Genomic DNA, 19,874 nt, shown 5'->3' on the forward strand with positions numbered 1-19,874 from the left:
CAGCATCAAAACTCTCACATGAAGCAGGGAAAGAAAGCCGATCTCCCTGAAATAATGACTTATAACCTCAGTCAGTTTTCAATACTGAACTTACAGAATTAAAACAAAATCCTTCCCTTAATCCTGTCAAAAATGGAGTCTGAGTTAGATGAATCTTTTTTTTTTAAGTTTTATAATTCAAAATTAAACATGACATGTTTCACTTGCTGAGAACTCTGACTACTAAACCGTCAATGGTTAACACCACTTACCAAAATATTAAAACACCTATTGAACTCAACAGAAAATCAGGTAAATAAACAGGCAGGAAAGAGAAAGAAATGCAAATTTTGTTGTCAAATAGTTATATACTATCTGCCAAGCGTGGATTCAAGTAGTTTATAAACATTAACTCATGTAATCCTCATAAGTAACCCATGAGGCACAGAAAGTTTAGTTAATTTGCTCAAGTTCACATAGCTGGTAAACTATGGAGCCAGGCTACCAAATCCAGGCAATATGGTTTCAAATGGCTAACAACATATTTAAATGTGTTTGGATTCATTCTAAAGAACTGCAAAATTAAAGCTTACTGGAAAAATTAAGTCAGTCATTTGTTTAGTCACATGCTTATCAGCAGAGGTTATAACCATTCTCACATATTGAAGGCAGAACTGTAAATTTAATGTCACATTTTTGAAGGGCAATTTGACAAAATTTAGAAAAATTATAAATGAATGAACTTGTCAATCAACAATTTTTCTTACAACTATTTTTATGAGAGGACAGGGAGTGAGGCACAAGGAGATTTATTCTAGCACTGATTGTAATGACAACAAAAAAAGATGAAACCATCAATAGGAGAATAATAAAACAAGTTACAGAATATTTGTCCAATGTAATACTGAGCAACTTTTTAAAAGTCTACATATTAGTGTGTGCTAATATGAAAATGTGTCTAAAAATTCAGTCAACATCGTAATTTACAGAATAAAACACATTGTGAAGTCTGTGTAGGTTTTCTTAAAGACGTATATGCACGTATATGCATGCCTACACACATACATGCATAGAAAATATCTAGAAAGATTTAAAAAACTGTTAACATTCCTTTTTGGGAACAAAAAGGGAAGCAGAAAACAACTGGCAGGTATCTTTACTTTTAAAACCATTGCATAGTTTTTTTAATGATTGTATATTAAATATTACATTCATGGTGTTTGAGTGACTTTACCAAAAAAAGGTGAAGTTATAACCATCTCAAGGACATTAAGCAGAAATGGACTTTCAGATATAGAAAAAGAAAGATATCACAGTGCTATTAAATCTAGATTAAGACCATGTAAGAATCTGAAATAAACCTGGGGGAGGAAGGGGAAACACTTCAAGAAGGGGGGAAATACCCCTGGAGAGAGAAATTATAATTTACCACCGTCTATTTTGAGGATATGTTTTTCTTTATATTTACTCAGCACCAGAGATACAAATAAGGGAACTAGCCAGAGACATAGCAGAAACTGAACTAGTCTGGAGTCAAAAACTATACCTGGAGCCCATCTTTGCTTTAACTAGCTAAGTGACCTTGGACAGCTGCTCAAAGTTTTCCAATTTATTTCTCAAAAACTGAAGACACTGAATTCAATTTCTAAGATCCTCCTATATTTAAAACCTTCCACTTCATTACCTTGGTTTAAAAAAGAATCTCTGGGGACTTCCCTGGTGGTCCAGCGGCTAAAACTCAGTGTCCCCAGCGCAGGGGGACTGGACCCGACTCCTGGTCAGATCCCATAAGCCACAACTGAGAGTTCGCATGCCACAACTAAAGATCCCGTGTGCCACAACTGAGACCCAGCACAACCAAATAAATAAGAATCCTTGTACATAATAAGCCAAGAATATGAGCCATGGACAAAGTCTTATTAAGGAGATGCTCACCTATCTGCAACTATCTCTGCCTGCTTTCAGGAACTCACAGGACTTGGGCTCCCGGCACATCCAGGGAACAGGAAGCACTCAGACATGCTGACTGTGTACACAGGCAGAATGTTATCAGGTACCATGGAAAACCCTGATGACTCATTTGTGTTGGTTTTATGTCTTTATTTTGGTTTCTCTATAAATTTCTTAAATATAAGTCAATCAGACTAGCAGATCTCTAGCCTCAGCACAAACAAGAAATTTTTAATAATGGAGGAGACACTTTTATCCATCGAAGACAAGCAATGCGACTTTCACCAACTTCAAGGAAATTTCCCCTACAAGTAACTTCATAAGGAAATCCCACTACTACATATCATGGGCCACATTTGGAAAAGGAGAGAACCAAACTCAAGAGTCTCTCACATTCCCAACAGAAAACATGTACTAGGAAATAAAAAGCAAATACCCAGTACTAGAAAGAGCCATGCAAGCAGGCACACACACACACTGCTTACACAGGTGGTGAGCAAAACAGTGCTTCTTTTTGAAGAACAATTTACAAGAGATACTATGAGCCCATGACACTTACTCCTTGGAAGAAAAGTTATGACCAACCTAGACAGCATATTAAAAAGCAGAGACATTACTTTGCCAGCAAAGGTCCATCTAGTCAAGGGTATGGTTTTTCCAGTAGTCATGTATGGATGGGAGAGTTGGACTGTGAAGAAAGCTGAGCAGAGAAGAATTGATGCTTTTGAACTGTGGTGTTGGAGAAGACTCTTGAGAGTCCCTTGGACTCCAAGGAGATCCAACCAATCCATCCTAAAGGAGATCAGTCCTGAACGGTCATTGGAAGGACTGATGTTGAAGCTGAAGCTCCAATAACTTTGGCCACCTGATGTGAAGAGCTGACTCACTGGAAAAGACCCTGATGCTGGGAAAGATTGAAGGCTAGAGGAGAAGGGGACAACAGAGGACGAGATGGTTGGACGGCATCACCGACTCAACGGACATGAGTTTGAGTAAACTCCGAGAGTTGCTGATGGACAGGTAGGCCTGGTGTGCTGTAGTCCATTGGGTAGTAAAGAGTTGGACACGACTGAGCGACTGAACTGAACTGAACCATGAGCCTCTGAAAAGTTCATTTCTTTTCACTATTAATCCTTGTTTAGAAACATTCTACTAAAATAATCAGAGATTTGTACCAAGATATGCATTATTCCAGAGGGGTTTTTAATGAATGAAAGAAATATGTAAACAAAATGCACCCAAACAAAACCATGGGATATTGGTATAATAAAATATTAGACATTTTCCAAGACTGGTGACATTTAAAAGAATAGAGCAAAACACAAGAATAATGGGAAAAAACAGGGTATTTTTCATTAGTATTTTCCAAATTTTCTACAATGAGCATATGCGATACTGGACATTGATTTAAAGGCCCAAGTTTATTCTCACTTTAACTTTTCCAAAACCAAAATGGATGTAATAGCATCTTAAAATTGCTATCAGCCAGAGAATGGCTATAACATGGTAGGCCCTGACTGTGCAAACCTACGTCATTACATCTGGTAGAGTGACTGGACAATTATACCCTCCTCCAGGTTTCAGTCAACAGACTATTTAAAGTCCACTGTGGAAGGAATAAGAACCCTGGATTCTATCTGAAAGCCTTCCATTAAAACCTCCTTTTGAGATCATGAAAGAATGAAATCAAACTTGTAGAATGAATGTCTGCAACTGGGAAGAAAATCTTGGAAAAAAAACAGTAAAAAAGACTCAAAATATGCTGCAACATCAATGCTCTTGTGGAGATGATGATGTCATATGGAGAAAAATGAATACTGACAACTAGGTGAAAAAAATGATTTAGAAGAATCAGGTTCTGAATATAAATTTGAAATACCTTAACCAATTTATCTCATTCTCCTCTCATTGTATAAAAAAGATTGATATACGTAAAGTATCTTTCTAAGGAAAGGAAATCTCAAGTATAACATTTTAAGTAATAAAGTATGTCAATTAAATTTATAGCAGTTCTTTCTTCCTTAGTAGTACCCAAAATAATAGTGTGTTTTATAATAAATGAAGTACTGGGTTTACACTGATAATCAGAACGATAAAGACAAGCGTTATGGGCTGAAGAGTGTTATCCCAAATGCACATGTTGAAGCCCTAGCCCCCAGCATTGATGGCATTTAGAGAAAAGGCCTGAGCAAGATAAATTAGGTTTAAATGAGGTCATGATGTGGGGCCCTTATAATGAAAGTTACATCCTTATAAGAGGGGACACTAGAGAGCTTTGTCTTTAACAGCATGAGGATGCACATATAAGGCAGCATCTGCAAGCCAGAAAGAGGACCTTCAACCAGAACCTGATGATGCTGGTACCTTGAGCTCAGATTTTTAGCCTCTAGAATTGTGAGGAAAAAAAAATTGTTGTTTAAGCCACACAGTCTTTGGTGTTATGTTGTGGTTGTTCAGTCACCCAGTTGCGTCTGACTCTGTGACACCATGGACTGCAGTGCACCAGGGCTCCCTGTCCCTCACCGTCTCCTGAAGTATGCCCAAGTTCATGTCCATTGCATCGGTGATGCCATCCAGCCATCTCATCCTCTGATGCCCTCTTCTCCTCCTGCCCTCAATCCTTCCCAGCATAGGGACTTTTCCAAAGAGATGGCTCTTCACATCAGAAAACCAAAATACTGAAGCTTCAGCTTCAGCGTAAGTCCTTCCAATGAGCATTCAGGGTTGATCTCCCTTAAGATTGACTGGTTTGATCTCCTGTTGTCCCCGGGACTCTCAGGAGTCTTTTCCAGCGCCAGAGTTCTAAGGCATCAATTTCACTGCCACTCTGCCTTCTTCACAGTTAAGCTCTCACAACTGTACATGATCACTGGGAAGACCATAGCCTTGACTTACGGACCTTTGTTGGTGATGTCTCTGCTTTTCAACATATTGTCTAGGTTTGTCATAACTTTCTTGCCAAGAACCCACTATCTTCTGACTTCATGGCTGCAGTCACCATCTGCAGTGATTTTTGAGCCCAAGAAGAGGAAATCTGTCATCCCTTCATGGATCACTGCCTTGCCATGGCAAAGAAGCTTGTGTAACTCAGTGAAGCTATGAACCATTCCATGTAGGGGCACCCAAGACGGATGGGTCAATGCAGAGAGTTCTGACAAAACATGGCCCACTGGAGGAGGGAATGGCAAACCACCCCAGTATACTTGGCATGAGGACCTTATGAACTGTATAAAAGGTATTATGCTATGGCTGCCCAAACTAAGACAACAAAAAAATTTAACATCAGAAGTCAAAGTACTTTTAAAATCTGGTACTTGGAAAAAAGTTTTATACGTAACTTTAAAGTTATCGAGAAACCTTGCTTGGAGAGGGCCGGTGAGGTGGGGGACAAACAAGCCCTCACAAAGCTACGAAGCATTAACATAAAAACTGCCTGATTTTGAGAACTGAATAAGAGTAAGATCATCAGGAACTCAGCAGTACACAGGTGGCTCTCCTCCATCCTCAGCCAGAAGTGTGCATCCTCTTAACCTCTGCTACCAGCCAGTTCCATGGTCTATAAAAACTCCACACAACTGTCCAAACCATTATAGGCACCTATGTGCATGTCTGTATCTAGAGCCATTATTATTACTGAGTAGTCTGTGCTCTGGGGGAGCCTCTGGGCACAAAGAATGTCATCATGTACCAAATGTAGCAGAATGATGCTTCCAAACTCCATTGTTCTCAGTCATTCAAGCAGGTCCGACTCTTTGCAACCCCTCTAACTGTAGCCCACCAGGCTCCTCTGTCCATTGGATTCTCCAGGCAAGAATATTGGAGTGGGTTGCCATGGGCTCCTTCAGGGGATCTCCCTACCCAGGGATCAAATCCAGGTCTCCTGCACTGCAGGTGAACTCTTTACCATCTGAGCCACAAGGAAAGCCCTCCTAACTCCCTTAAAAAATGGGCAATTCTCTGACACAAACTTTTGAAAGCGAAGAAATAAAAATCATCTCTAAAGTCTTGTTTCATCTTGACCTGCTTGACAGTGCTGTGGTCATCAGAACACAGACAGGAATCTCTGATTCTACACTGGCACTACAGACGGCTGATGTGTTGTAACCAGTCTGCCACGAAAGGGCGAAGGGGAGGTGAGAGACAGACCCAGATCCTACTTTCCAACTCAGTGATTTCAGATATGAATAAGGGCTTCTCAGTTTAATGCTCTATACCTGCGCTAGGGCAACCCAACTGCTTACCCTCACTGCCATCCAAAACCTGCAAGACAAGTGTAAGGTCCAAGGCCTAATTCCCTAAGAGAAAAAATTAGTGTCAGTCAGTCAGTCAGTCAGTTCAGTCACTCCGTCCTGTCCGACTCTTTGCAACCCCATGGACCACAGCACAAGAAGCCTCCCTGTCCATCACAAACTCCCAGAGCTAACCCAAACTCATGTCCATTGAGTCAGTGATGCCATCAAACCATCTCATCCTTTGTCGTCCCCTTCTCCTCCTGCCCTCAATCTCCTCCAACTCCACAGTTCAAAAGCGTCAATTCTTCAGCGTTCAGCTTTCTTTATACTCCAACTCTCACATCCATATATGACTACTGGAAAAACGATAGCCTTTACTAGATGGACCTTTGTTGGCAAAGTAAAGTCTCTCTTTTTTAATATGCTGTCTAGGTTGGTCATAACTTTCCTTTCAAGGAGCAAACATCTTTTAATTTCACAGCTGCAGTCACCATCTGCAGTGATTTTGGAGCCCCAAAATAAAGTCAGCCACTGTTTCCACTGTTTCCTCATCTATTTGCCATGAAGTGATAGGACTGGCTGCCTTGATCTTTGTTTTCCGAAGGCAGAGCTTTAAGCCAACTTTTTCACTCTCCTCTTTCACTTTCATCAAGAGGTTCTTCTGCCATAAGGGTGGTGTCACTTGCATATCTGAGGTTATTGATAACCCTAACCCTAAAACATACAGGGAAGCTACATACAGGGAAACATATAGAGCCTTCCAGATATAAGACTTTCACTAATTAAGGATATGCTGAAGTGAAATATCTCAGCAAACTGACAAAAACTGTACTTTGAAATCTATTCCTGGGACTTGCCTAGTGGTCGAATGGCCAAGACTCTGAGCTCCAATGTAGAAGTTGGGTTCATCCCTGGTCAGGGAACCAGATCTCACAAGCTACAGCTAAGAGTTCACATGCCATAACTAAGACCTGGCACAGCCAATTAAATAAATATCTTTAAGAAAAAATATATAAATCTATTCTTTAAGCTGCCTGTTAACTCACGAAATTTCTTTAGCAAGAGGGAAAGCCTCTCAGTTTAACTTCACAAAGAAAAAGCATAAAATGCAAGTGACATGATATAGGCTAAAAAGTAAAATGAGTTATTTCCAAAGTATAAATCACCATACAATAGACAAATGACACAGAGCAGCCCCAGCCTTATCAAAAGGGGAAGGCTAAAAGGTCCTTCCAATGAACACCAAGGACTGATCTCCTTTAGGATGGACTGGATCTCCTTGCAGTCCAAGGGACTCTCAAGAGTCTTCTCCAACACCACAGTTCAACAGCATCGATTCTTCAGCGCTCAGCTTTCTTTATACTCCAACTCTCACATCCATATATGACCAATGGAAAAACCATAGCCTTGACTAGATGGACTGGAATGAAAATCCCAATCCCAAAGAAAGGCAATGTCAAAGAATGCTCAAACTACCGCACAATTGCACTCATCTCACACGCTAATAAAGTAATGCTCAAAATTCTCCAAGCCAGGCTTTACCATTACATGAACCATGAACTTCCAGATGTTCAAGCTGGTTTTAGAAAAGGCAGAGGAACCAGAGATCAAATTGCCAACATTCCCTGGATCATCAAAAAAGCAAGAGAGTTCCAGAAAAACATCTATTTCTGCTTTATTGACTATGCCAAAGCCTTTGACTATGTGGATCACAATAAACTCTGGAAAATTCTGAAAGAGATGGGAATACCAGACCACCTGACCTGCCTCTTGAGAAACCTATATGCAGGTCAGGAAGCAACAGTTAGAACTGGACATGGAACAACAGACTGGTTCCAAATAGGAAAAGGAGTACGTCAAGGCTGTATATTGTCACCCTGCTTATTCAACTTCTATGCAGAGTACATCATGAGAAACGCTGGACTGGAAGAAGCACAAGCTGGAATCATGATTGCTGGGAAAAATATCAATAACCTCAGATATGCAGATGACACCACCCTTATGGCAAAAAGTGAAGAGGAACTAAAGAGCCTCTTGATGAAAGTGAAAGAGGAGAGTGAAAACGTTGGCCTAAAGCTCAACATTCAGAAAACGAAGATCATGGCATCTGGTTCCATCACTTCATGGCAAATAGATGGGGAAACAGTGGAAACAATGTCAGACTTTATTTTTCTGGGCTCCAAAATCACTGCAGATGTTGACTGCAGCCATGAAATTAAAAGATGGTTAGTCCTTGGAAGGAAAGTTATGATCAACCTAGATAGCATATTCAAAAGCAGAGACATTACTTTGCCAACAAAGGTCCATCTAGTCAAGGTTATGGTTTTTCCAGTAGTCATGTATGGATGTGAGAGTTGGACTGTGAAGAAAGCTGAGTGCTGAAGAATTGATGCTTTTGAACTGTGGTGTTGGAGAAGACTCTTGAGAGTCCCTTGGACTGCAAGGAGATCCAACCAGTCCATTCTGAAGGAGATCAGTCCTGGTGTTCATTGGAAGGAATGATGCTAAAGCTGAAACTCCAGTACTTTGGCCACCTCATGCAAGCTGACTCATTGGAAAAGACCTTGATGCTGGGAGGGATTGGGGGCAGAAGGAGAAGGGGACAACAGAGGATGAGATGGCTGGATGGCATCACTGACTCGATGGACGCAAGTCTGAGTGAACTCCGGGAGTTGGTGATGGACAGGGAGGCCTGGCGTGCTGCGATTCATGGGGTCTCAAAGAGTCGGACACGACTGAGTGACTGAACTAACTAACTAACTAAAGATGGCAGAAGAGCCTTTAGTATTCAAAGTCAATGGTAGAATCCTTATTTGCAGAGAGGAAATCATGGAGAGAAGCTTCTTGAACATCATTTTCTTGCCTGAGATCAAGCAGGAAGGAACATGATGTTTTAGAAGGGTTTTGTTTGTTCTTTAAAGTACTACCCAGTGTCTCTACAAAGAAAAGATGTACTGAACATCTAGCAGAAACCAGATGTCAAGCAAGGCACTTTTGTAGACAGGTTATCTTATTTAACCTGGACAACATGCCTGCAAGTTAACTTAACTAGAAATAACTTAACAAAGAAATTTGTCCAAGGTCAAGTTAACAGGGAAGTAAACAAGCTAGGATTTGAATTTGCATCTTCGGGTTCCAAAGTCTGCTTTTTCTAGACCCTGTTGACAGATGAAGGACAACAAACAGAAAACCTGATGAAGGAACCCATCAAACCAGACGGAACCGCAGTCCCACTCCTACTAATAACCAGCCTGTTCCAGTCTATGTTTCAGTCCTGTCCAAACATTTTAAAACAAATTTATTTAAACACTCTGGTAAACAGAAATATAGTACCTTTAGAACTGAATTATTTCTGCTTATTTTTTTGCTTGGGAAACATTTTTAGAGTCACTTAACAACAAGATACCAAATATCCATAGCTCAGCAAGACAGTCACTGAACTAAATTCCTAAATAATTGTCCACAACCACAAAAAAATGGGCAATGCAGCAGAGAATAATCAAAAGCAGCTTCATATTTTCCGGATAAAACAAAGCATCGTTTGTACTCAGGCATTTTTAGAAGGTACCACTGAAAACCAGACTGCAGCCTGGAGTGGCTTAAAATACCACATTTAACAATCACATCAATGACTTTTAAACTTTAGAGGCAAACGGCTTTCTTTTACTACAAATTCAAAGTGAAGGATTAGAGGCAAAGCTCACAGATTGAGCACACATACAAACTTAGGGACTATCCAATGCCTTAACTAACTCTATTAATTACAAGTGTATTTAGCTGGGGTTTTAATGATGAAGAGGTGAAGGTCAAAATTTTTAAATAAATTATTTCAAACTAAGACCCCCTGCTGAAAAAACCCACTAATAATCAAACAGAAAGGAAAAGCCTAATAAATGATTCTTTTGGCATATTAAGCAACTTTTCCTTCATCAGTCTATATTTTAATAGAGGCAGCACTACAATTAAAAGTTCACCACACTGCTCTTCTGCCTCAACTTGGAACTACTTCCACACCAATACAGAGAAAGTTAGGAAGTTGGATAGGGCAAGAGACTATGGTTTCAAGTCTGGCAGAGGTCAGAAGGGACAGACAGGGAGAGGGATTAGCTGTTTCTCAGAGGGCAGGAGGCCTTCCCCATCTAATGCTTCTAGACTGATGCCATTATCTCCAGCATTAAAAAGTGGGGGGGGGGTGGAGGGAACCACTATCAACAGTGAGATTAGATTACATTATAGATGTTCATTAAAATTAAGTTTCAGAGGGCTTCCCTGGTGGCTCAGTGGTAAAGAATCCACCTACCAATGCAAGAGGCATAGATTCGATCCCTGATCCGGGAAGATCCCACATGCCGTGGAGAAACTAAGCCCATGCTCCACGACTATTGAGCTGGTGCTCTCAATCCCAGGAGCCACAACTCCTGAGTCCACGTGCCACAGCTACGGAAGCCCATGGGCCCTAGAGGCCGTGCTCTGCACCAAGAAACCTCCGTGATGAGAAGGCCACACGCCACAGCTAGAGAGTAGTCCCTGCTCACTGCTACTAGAGAAAAGCCTACACAGCAGTGAAGACCCAGCACAGCCCCAAATACATAGACAAATCATTTTTTAAAAATTAGGTTTCCTAACTTGGAGACCAGTGGGAAAAAGTCCAAAAAACTAGCCATGCCATGTACTTAGTCTGTGGAAACAGAAGCCTATGTTTCTGTTGAGACTTGAGACTATGTTTCTCAAGTAACATATGTTTTTTTATGTTATAGTGAGCTGCACTAGATATCCATGTTAGTTAGCTTTTGAAGTGGAGGGGGCCTGCAAATGTCTATGACCGAGAATCCTCCCCAACGTACGTCTTGGTGGAAGGAAGTCCACCTTGCCCTAGAGAAGCTAAAAAGTCCAAATATACACCTGTTTAGTCTCCCCTACAGCTAGAACACAGGCATGGGAACCAGGTTCAGCCTCTGACTCTTTTTAGTGACAATCTTTTTCTTGCTCACTGAAAAACACAGGTCTGGAGAGAGTCTGTTATTGCACTGTTTTCATACTGTATTTTTTTAACTTTTTATTTTGTATTGGGAAATAGCTGATTAACAACATTGTGATAGCTTCAGGTGAACAGCGAAGGGACTCAGCCATGCGTTTATTAATATATATATCCATTCTCCCTATCTTCCCCACACTTGCAATTTCTCCTTGACTATTCTCAAGCATTTTCACTTCTAGATGAGTTTTCAAATCAATGTGTCAAAACCAAAATAATGGTGGGTACATGTTATTATGTACTTGGCCAAATCCACAGGATGCCCAACACCAAGAGTGACCCCTAATGTAAACTATGGACTTCGGGTGATGATGATGTATCGTCGGAGATTCATCAGTTGTAACAAATGTACCTCCCTAATGGGAGAACACGGACAATGGGGAGCTAAGAATGAGTGGAGGCGTGGGTATACAGAAAATCTCTGTGCCTTCCTCTCAATTTTGCTGTGAACCTAAAACTGGCTCTAAAAAATACGTACGTCTTTAAAAAGAAAATAGATGGGATTTCATTAGGGATTAAATCATAGGTATAATTTTGTACAAGCAAGTCAGTTTAAAACAATAAATCTGGGGACTTCCCTGGTAGTCCAGTGGTTAAGACTCCGCCCTTCCAATGCAGGGGGCATGGGTTCAGTCCCTGGTCAGGGAACTAAGATCCCACATGCCATGCAGTGCAGCCAAATAATAGCAGTGGTAGCAATATCAGTAATAGTAAGAAATCTGCCCATTAGGGAATACAGTATTTCTTGCCATTTATTCAGATCTTCTTTTAAGTCCGCCAACAAAGCTTTAGTATTTTCTTCAATATAAAACCTGTACATTTGCTCTTAGGTTGATATTATAAGTTTGTTTCTATTATAAAATGGGCCTCTTTTCCTATTCATTATCAGTTCTGCTGTACATAAAAGATATTAATTTCCTATCCTGGTCTGGAAAGAAAAAGTGAAAGTATAGTCACTCAGTCTCTTATGATCTCCTGACTCCTGTGATCCCATGGACTGTAGCCCGCCAGGCTCCTCTGTCCATGGAATTCTCCAGGCAAGAACACTGGAGTGGGTTACCATTTCCTTCTCCAGGGGATCTTCCAGACCGGGGGATTGAACTTGGGCCTCCTGTGTTGTGGGCAAACTCTTTATCCTCTGAGCCACTAGGGAATCCTGCTCTCATATCCTCTCTAAACTATTAGGTCCAGGCTTGATACCAACACTCTTAAATCTTAAGAGTTCAGTAATTATTCTTAAACTAAGAAACATTAATGACAGTGACATGATAGATTTAGTAAAGGTCACTTAGGCGTGAGGTGAGAGGCTGCAGACCTGTCTCTAGAGAGCTTCAAAATAAAGATAACACCTTATTTGCTTGTTTTAGAGCAAGGTTCTAACATAAGAGCAGGGAAAGAAAAAACAGATGTCTTCATCTGGCCCTCTCCACATTATGGTTGCATATTGATTTTTGCTCCCGTAGGCCTGACTCAAGGTCAAGAGAAACTCATGGTGTTCCTTTGCACTGGTGCCCTAGTGGAGACAAGGTAAATGTTCCTTCCCAAAAAGCATTTTAAAGTTTTTTAATACTGCATTCTCCAAAGTAATTCTATAGCCTACAGAAAATACTTTTTGCTCAGCTATAAACTTTTCCTAGGTTTAAAAGAAAACATTTTAAAAAGAATTTTGCTATTTTTAGAGCTGACTCAATGACTTTTAATAACTTCATATCTCACCATACGTAATACCTGAAATATCCTTATATACATATAACCTAAATTTCAACACCTGCCAAAATTTTACCAATAGTTTAAGGACTTTTCAATACCTCTGAAAACATATTTGTTTTCTTTTGAAGAATACTAAATTTAACCAAGAGATTTTCCAAATTTTAAAAACAGGTTCAACATAAAAGATTCAAGATTGTTAACAAAAAAAAAACTACAAAGGATATGAAAAGCTGAACTCAGTATTTTAGACAAATATTTTCTAAATTTCTGTGATTGTGAGTTCAAGCACACAAAAATGAATTTTATTTTGTGTGTGCAACAAAGACTGGTTTAATTGAAAACAGTAGAGCAAAAATTTTCCATATTGCAGCAGATATTATTTCCCAAATTTCAGAGCAGTCTCAATAGATTAGCCAGCTTTAATTTACAGGGAAACTTAGCTGTGATTTACTTCTATAATGAGAGTTGGCACAGAGTTCAACATAGGAATGGTCAAATTCCAAGTATTTTCCCCAATCATCTTGTGACATAACCATCAAGATTTAAAATTCCATCTGCTTTGTTCCCCAATGGAATACAACCAGGTTCTAGTTAGGAGGAAAAAGGCATACACCATACAGATGTTTTATGAGAAAAGTTCCCATTGCTTTTTCAAGTTGGTTTGCATTAGTGAAAAACCAAAATGTGGGAATTATTATGAAGAAATGATTCAGAAAACACAGTAGTTGTTCTTTAAAGACCAAAGGGGAAAATAAACCCCAAATCATATGCTCTACAATTGGAAAAGTTTCAGACACAAACAATGTTCACTGTCTGGCCCATCTGAAAGGCAGGGTGCTGAAAATTATTAATATACTGTAATTTCACATGAGCCTGGCATGGGTCACAGAGGATGGTATGGCCTGTTGTGAAGGACTCCATTACTTCATAGGGAGTTCTGGCTTGGAGACCCTGGCTCTGAGAAAAATAAACCACTGGTTGGCAGCTCTAGCCTAACAGACAGCTTTAGGATCTAACTTTATCCTGGAAATTACAAAGGCATCTAAAGAAGCAAATAACACAGTTCCTAGGATGAGTGTCAGCTGAGCTGGAACTGGTTTAAAATTTTTTTGTCTTAGACAGCTTTTGGAAAACTCGAGAGGAGGTGGTTTGGTCTTGACCCAGAAGAGGATGAAGAACCACCCCCCCGCCCCATAGAAATTATGTGAACTGAAAATTCTCCATAGTAACAATCCTAATTAATTATTCAAAGCTGGAAGTTGATTTTCTAAAGTTAAGAGCTAACTATGGTCTCCTGTTTCCATTATCAAAGACTGGTCTCTTCTTTGCATCTGCTTAGCCAGGCATTAATGAGAAGCTTTTAATGGAATTTTTCAGCAACTTCACAACAAAGTCTCTACTTGGTTAAAGGGAAATTAATAACAGAAAATCCATCTAGGTTCCATATAAACAAAATTTTATAAGTTCACTTATTCTTTTACAGAAACAACATAACAATATTACCAGAAGGCATTACAAGATCTTTCGAATTAGAGTTAACTATAATTCAACTTATTTATATCTTAATAGAAATTAAAACTGAACTGTTATTCAGTATACAGTAACTCAGAAAACCAGCCATTCTCTGACTCTAGATTAACATGAGTTTACAGAGTGAAATGGCACATTTCAGGGTAATCGATACATGCTAACAGATTTTTACTGTGCAACACAGGCAGATAACGAAGTTTTTCTGGTGAGTGGTCGCCAAAATAAGCTTAGAGGACTTTACCACACAGAATGCAGTGTAGAATCATACAATGACCGCATACGCACCAGAACTCTACCAACAGGAGAGAAATCCAAGCCAAATTAAATAGCTCTCATCACAATGAAAACTAGCAGCCTGGCAATCAGTGGGGCTACACCTGTTAGGGGGAAAATCTGATACTCAAAAGATGAGGAACAGTCAGCCAACAGTTGGTCAAACATATAAAATGCAAGCGTGTGTGGGAAAAGAGAAAGGGCTTTCTAGAAAACAAATTCCTAGGCACACCTGCTCTCCCTCAGTGTCGATAACTCTGCCTCTGGATCTGAATGAAATGGTAAAATTAGGACCCTTACAAGTCTTCAGGGGAAGGATTTGGATCAGAACCCAAACTCAATTTTCAAAGTCCCCTCCCAGAAGAAAGCACAGAAACACATTCAGCTTCTCATGGTCTCCTGGATGCTGTTTGTTCCAACCCGTATCACTTCTCTGATCCATTCCCAAGACAAGAGCAGCCTGGATGAAGCAGGGCCTTTCGGACTCACAACGACCGTGCTTGCTCAGCTCAACTCCATCTTGGACACATACCTGTTTCCTTCTTGCTTCCCTTTCCTCCCTCTCGGCTCTTCTTCAGCACAGCCTTTAACATTTTCAACACTCCTTTGCTTCTAAGGAGAAGAGGAGGGGAAGGAAGAGGAATTAAGGATTATAAATTGGAACTGAACTTGCATACTGACACAAACGGCAACTTGTCTTCAAACAAACAGATCACTTAGGATAAGATAAAGGTAACTTGAGTTTTAGTTTAATTTTCTGTGAATAAACTAACATGGCGAACTAAAGGCTAAAGACACGGTGTTTTATAACCCTTAATGAAGTCATCAGAAGGTCACTGTCTTTTTATAAAAGTAGAAACAAAAACCCCACAATGGTGCGTTCTCAGCATTCCACATCTAATTAAGGTTATGAGGCTAAATGTGGACACATTACTGTAAGATGTCTGGCATAGGAATGTGGGTCTCCCCCGGTTCATGAAAAGAAAACATTAAGACAGAATCAAAAAGATAACGGTTAAGAAGGAAGCTACATGGTTAACGGCATGGTTTACAGGTGCTACTGATTATACAACCATAAGGAAAACATTTTGGAAGGCTAATCAGAACAAAACATTACTGAAAAACTTTTGGAAAATAAATACAGGGGGAACACTTTTCAACCCTGATGTCAGGGGATCTGATCAAAGAGCACGCACTGCAGTGGGTTTTTACCACATATACTTAGGACTCTGGAGGTGCGGGTGAGGAGGTAAGGAGAACAAGCCTGTGGCTGAATCCCTTAAATAATGAGCTGTATTTTTTTAAGCAGGGTTATATTGAGCACATAAAAACAACACAATGGTCCAGGCCTAAGATGTAACATAAAACCACCCCTCCAGCAAGAGACAGACAAAAGGACCATTATTTTGCCAGTTAGGCTTCTTTAGCTCTCTTCCCTCCACTAACTCAGATGAGCTGGCCAGACAACCCCAAACAGTAACAAATCTGAATGGGTTGTGTTACGATCACACCCTTGTTAACACGCTAAGGAGAGGCAGGTAGAAGAAAGCAGAGAGGGGACAGACAACTCTTCCGCAGAAAAACCTGCCTCGTGAGCACCAATGCTTCCAAAGGCCTCGGGATAACACCCCACACAAGCACACACCAACCCAGAGTTGATTCGAGGTTTTCCACTGAGAGGCAGGAAGTGTCCCATGTACAACATAGGCACACAGGGTGACCTCTCTTATCACTGGGTCTGGGCCTGTATTTATCTTTCCAAGCCTTTTGTTTTCCTGATGAAGAACCAGAGACCCTGGGAGGCCAACTCGCCCAGGGGTCACACAGCTAATTAATAGTAGGGCCAGAATCTAAACAGCAGACTCCCAGCAAGGGTCCCCCTCCTTCCAACGTGCTGGCCTCTCTGCTCCATGCAATGAAAGCTTCGGACAACAGCAATCAAACCAGCCAAAAAAAATTAACAACCAACCAACCAACCTGAAAGATACTAGGAAGAAAATAAGCAGAATTTGGAGAAAGCCACAGTGAAACTTATTGAGCATTAAATCATCTTACAGAAAAAAAGTCTTTACACACGAAAGGGGCATGGCTCAGAGCCTAATTCTTTTTTAAAAAGCTACTTGAATGGACCCTTGTGAAAAGACATGGGTTTCATGACACGCAAGCTCTGAATTTGGAAGTGGGCCACAGTGTGCTTCCATAGGCGAACTGTGGAAGCACAGATTTCTCTTGACAGTCATGCTTGAAGGAAACAATGCAAAATGTTGTGGCATTTACAAAAAGGGGGGGGGGGGTAGGCAAAATTAGATAATAAATACATGCCTGGTAAGCACAGACATTTTCTTTTCCAAATTAAAAAACCAATCAACCAAACTTCAAGGTTTGTCATTTAGCAAAGACTACATACTAAAGAAATAAGATAAAGACAATTATCGATGGAGCCTTGTCAGCAGAGCTTGGCCAAGGTCCTCATGAAACTTTTCCCTGTGTTTTCCTGGATCACTGAACAGCTCAGGCCCCATCATGGTGGTGAAGCTGCCCCTGATTAACCACCCAGGTCTCCACCAATCCACAACAGATCTACATCTCAGGTACCTTAGATACCTATTTCAGGGAGCTCAGCTGTTTTCAGGAAAGTCACATCTTCCATGTCAGTGGTCTCCAATGAAGAGGCTATCAAATATCTGCTATAAGTTTTTCTCCCAGTTCTTGCTTCCCCCCGCCAACCCCAAATAGTAACTCAATGGAAAGAGCCTACATTTATATTCTAAATGATATTCAGACTGCAACATGGAGAAATTTAGATTATGTGTGTGTGCATGCTCAGTCGCTCTGCTGTGTCCAACTCTTTGCAACCCCATGGACTGTAGCCCGCCAGACTCTTCTGTCCAAGAAAAATTTCCAAGCAAGAATACTGGAATGGATTGACATTTCCTACTCCAGGAGATCTTCCCAACCCAGGGAACGAAACCATGTCTCCTGCATTGGCAAGCAGATTCTTGACTACTGTGCCATCTGGGAGGCCCCCCTTAAATGATTGTATCTGAGTGAAAAATTAAGGACCCCTCCCAGCCCCCATACACACATAAGCTGGAAAGGAAAAAAGGAAGACTGCTCCCTGTGGGCTAAATTCTGAAATTAACACAGATCAGAGTAGAGCTATGCAAAGTCCCACTTAGTCATGGCTCAAAAGATCTAACTGGAATTTGACATACATCAACAGACCATTTAAACACTGAGCCCATCTGAAGCAAGGTGGTCAGAAATGGCAAGAGCAGTAATAGGCTGGTGGGGCCCACATTAGCAGTATCATCCAGAGAAGATTCTCTGCACACCTGATACTACCTATGAATTCATAAGTACATACCCCCCACATCCAGAAACAGACCCTGTAGGCTACGGTACCCAGTGCTATTTAACACTGGCATCGTAACTACTTTCCCTTCTTCTGATTCTGTTCTCACTGAGCAGGGTCTCATAATCTGACTTTTTAACCTAACAACGGTGGAGGAGAGTGTGCTGGCTCTGGTCAACCCAACACAATTGCCTAGCTTGTTGGCAGATATGACTCGGAATAAATTAATAAACCGGTGTTCTGGCTTGAAACAAAAGCTCTCATGAGAAAGAGTTCTGCCAAAGGGAGTCACTTTGCCAAGTACCATCTATGTAAGACATAAAGAATATTGTTTCCAATTCCATTCTCGAATGCAAATGCCACCGTGAAGCAGTCTTATGAGAGCAGCTGCAGGACCCTTCCTGAATGACACCTTCTGCATCACCTCCCTTCCTGTAGCAACTTCAACTACTGTCACTGTTCATCTAAAAAGGGTGAGCACTGCCTGCTACAGAAGTGAATCACATAGAAATTATGCAAACGAGCCTTTCAGGCACAGTAATTCAGATCCAAGTGATTAAATAATAAGCCCAAAACCCAGAAAAGAAATTGCCAGAAAAAAAAAGAAACTGCCAGAAGTTATCAGTTCAGTTCAGTTGCTCAGTCATGTCTGACTCTTTGTGACCCCATGAATCGCAGCAAGCCAGGCCTCCCTGTCTATCACCAACTCCCGGAGTTCACTCAAACTGATGTCCATCGTGTTGCTGATGCCATCCAGGCATCTCATCCTCTGTCATCCCCTTCTCCTCCTGCCCCCAAGCCCTCCCAGCATCAGGGTCTTTTCCAATGAGTCAACTCTTCACATGAGGTGGCCAAAGTATTGGAGTTTCAGCTTTAGCATCAGTCCTTCCAATGAACACCCAGGACTGATCTCCTTTAGAATGGACTGGATGAATCTCCTTGCAGTTTAAGGGACTCTCAAGAGTCTTCTCCAACACCACAGTTCAAAAGCATCAATTCTTCGGCACTCAGCTTTCTTCACAGTCCAACTCTCACATCCATACATGACCACTGGAAAAACCATAGCCTTGACTAGACAGACCTTAGTCGGCAAAGTAATGTCTCTGCTTTTCAATATGCTATCTAGGTTGATCATAACTTTCCTTCCAAGGAGAAGGCGTCTTTTAATCTCATGGCTACAATCACCATCTGCAGTGATTTTGGAGCCCAGAAAAATAAAGTCTGACACTGTTTCCACTGTTTCCCCATCTATTTGCCATGAAGTGATGGAACCAGATGCCATGATCTTCGTTTTCTGAATGTTGAGCTTTAGGCCAACGTTTTCACTCTCCTCTTTCACTTTCATCAAGAGGCTTTTTAGTTCCTCTTGACTTTCTGCCATATGAGTGGTGTCATCTGCGTATCTGAGGTTATTGATATTTCTCCCAGCAATCTTGATTCCAGCTTGTGCTTCTTCCAGTCCAGCGTTTCTCATGATGTACTCTGCATAGAATTTAAATAAGCAGGGTGACAATATACAGCCTTGACGTACTCCTTTTCCTATTCAGAACGAGTCTGTTGTTCCATGTCCAGTTCTGTTGCTACCTGACCTGCATATAGGTTTCTCAAGATCAGGTGGTCTGGTATTCCCACCTCTTTCGGAATTTTCCAGAGTTTATTGTGATCCACATAATCAAAGGCTTTGGCATAGTCAATAAAGCAGAAAGAGATGTTTTTCTGGAACTCTCTTGCTTTTTCCATGATCCAGCAGATGTTGGCAATTTGATCTCTGGTTCCTCTGCCTTTTCTAAAACCAGCTTGAACATCTGGA

At 40.9% G+C, this 19,874-nt stretch overlaps 1 protein-coding gene across 1 annotated transcript in view; it reads right to left on the minus strand.

The window, feature by feature from the left end:
* Positions 1-15,310, minus strand: part of TANC1 (tetratricopeptide repeat, ankyrin repeat and coiled-coil containing 1) — a 160,728-nt gene extending 145,418 nt beyond the window's left edge. Inside the window, exon 1 of the mRNA XM_068969153.1 lies at positions 15,242-15,310. Within this exon, the coding sequence (XP_068825254.1) occupies positions 15,242-15,302 (61 nt within the window). The 5' untranslated portion in view covers positions 15,303-15,310. The remainder of the gene's footprint in view (positions 1-15,241) is intronic.
* Positions 15,311-19,874: the final 4,564 nt, after the last annotated feature.

Source organism: Capricornis sumatraensis, chromosome 3 (assembly GCF_032405125.1).
Source record: "Capricornis sumatraensis isolate serow.1 chromosome 3, serow.2, whole genome shotgun sequence".
Lineage (NCBI taxonomy): Eukaryota > Metazoa > Chordata > Mammalia > Artiodactyla > Bovidae > Capricornis > Capricornis sumatraensis.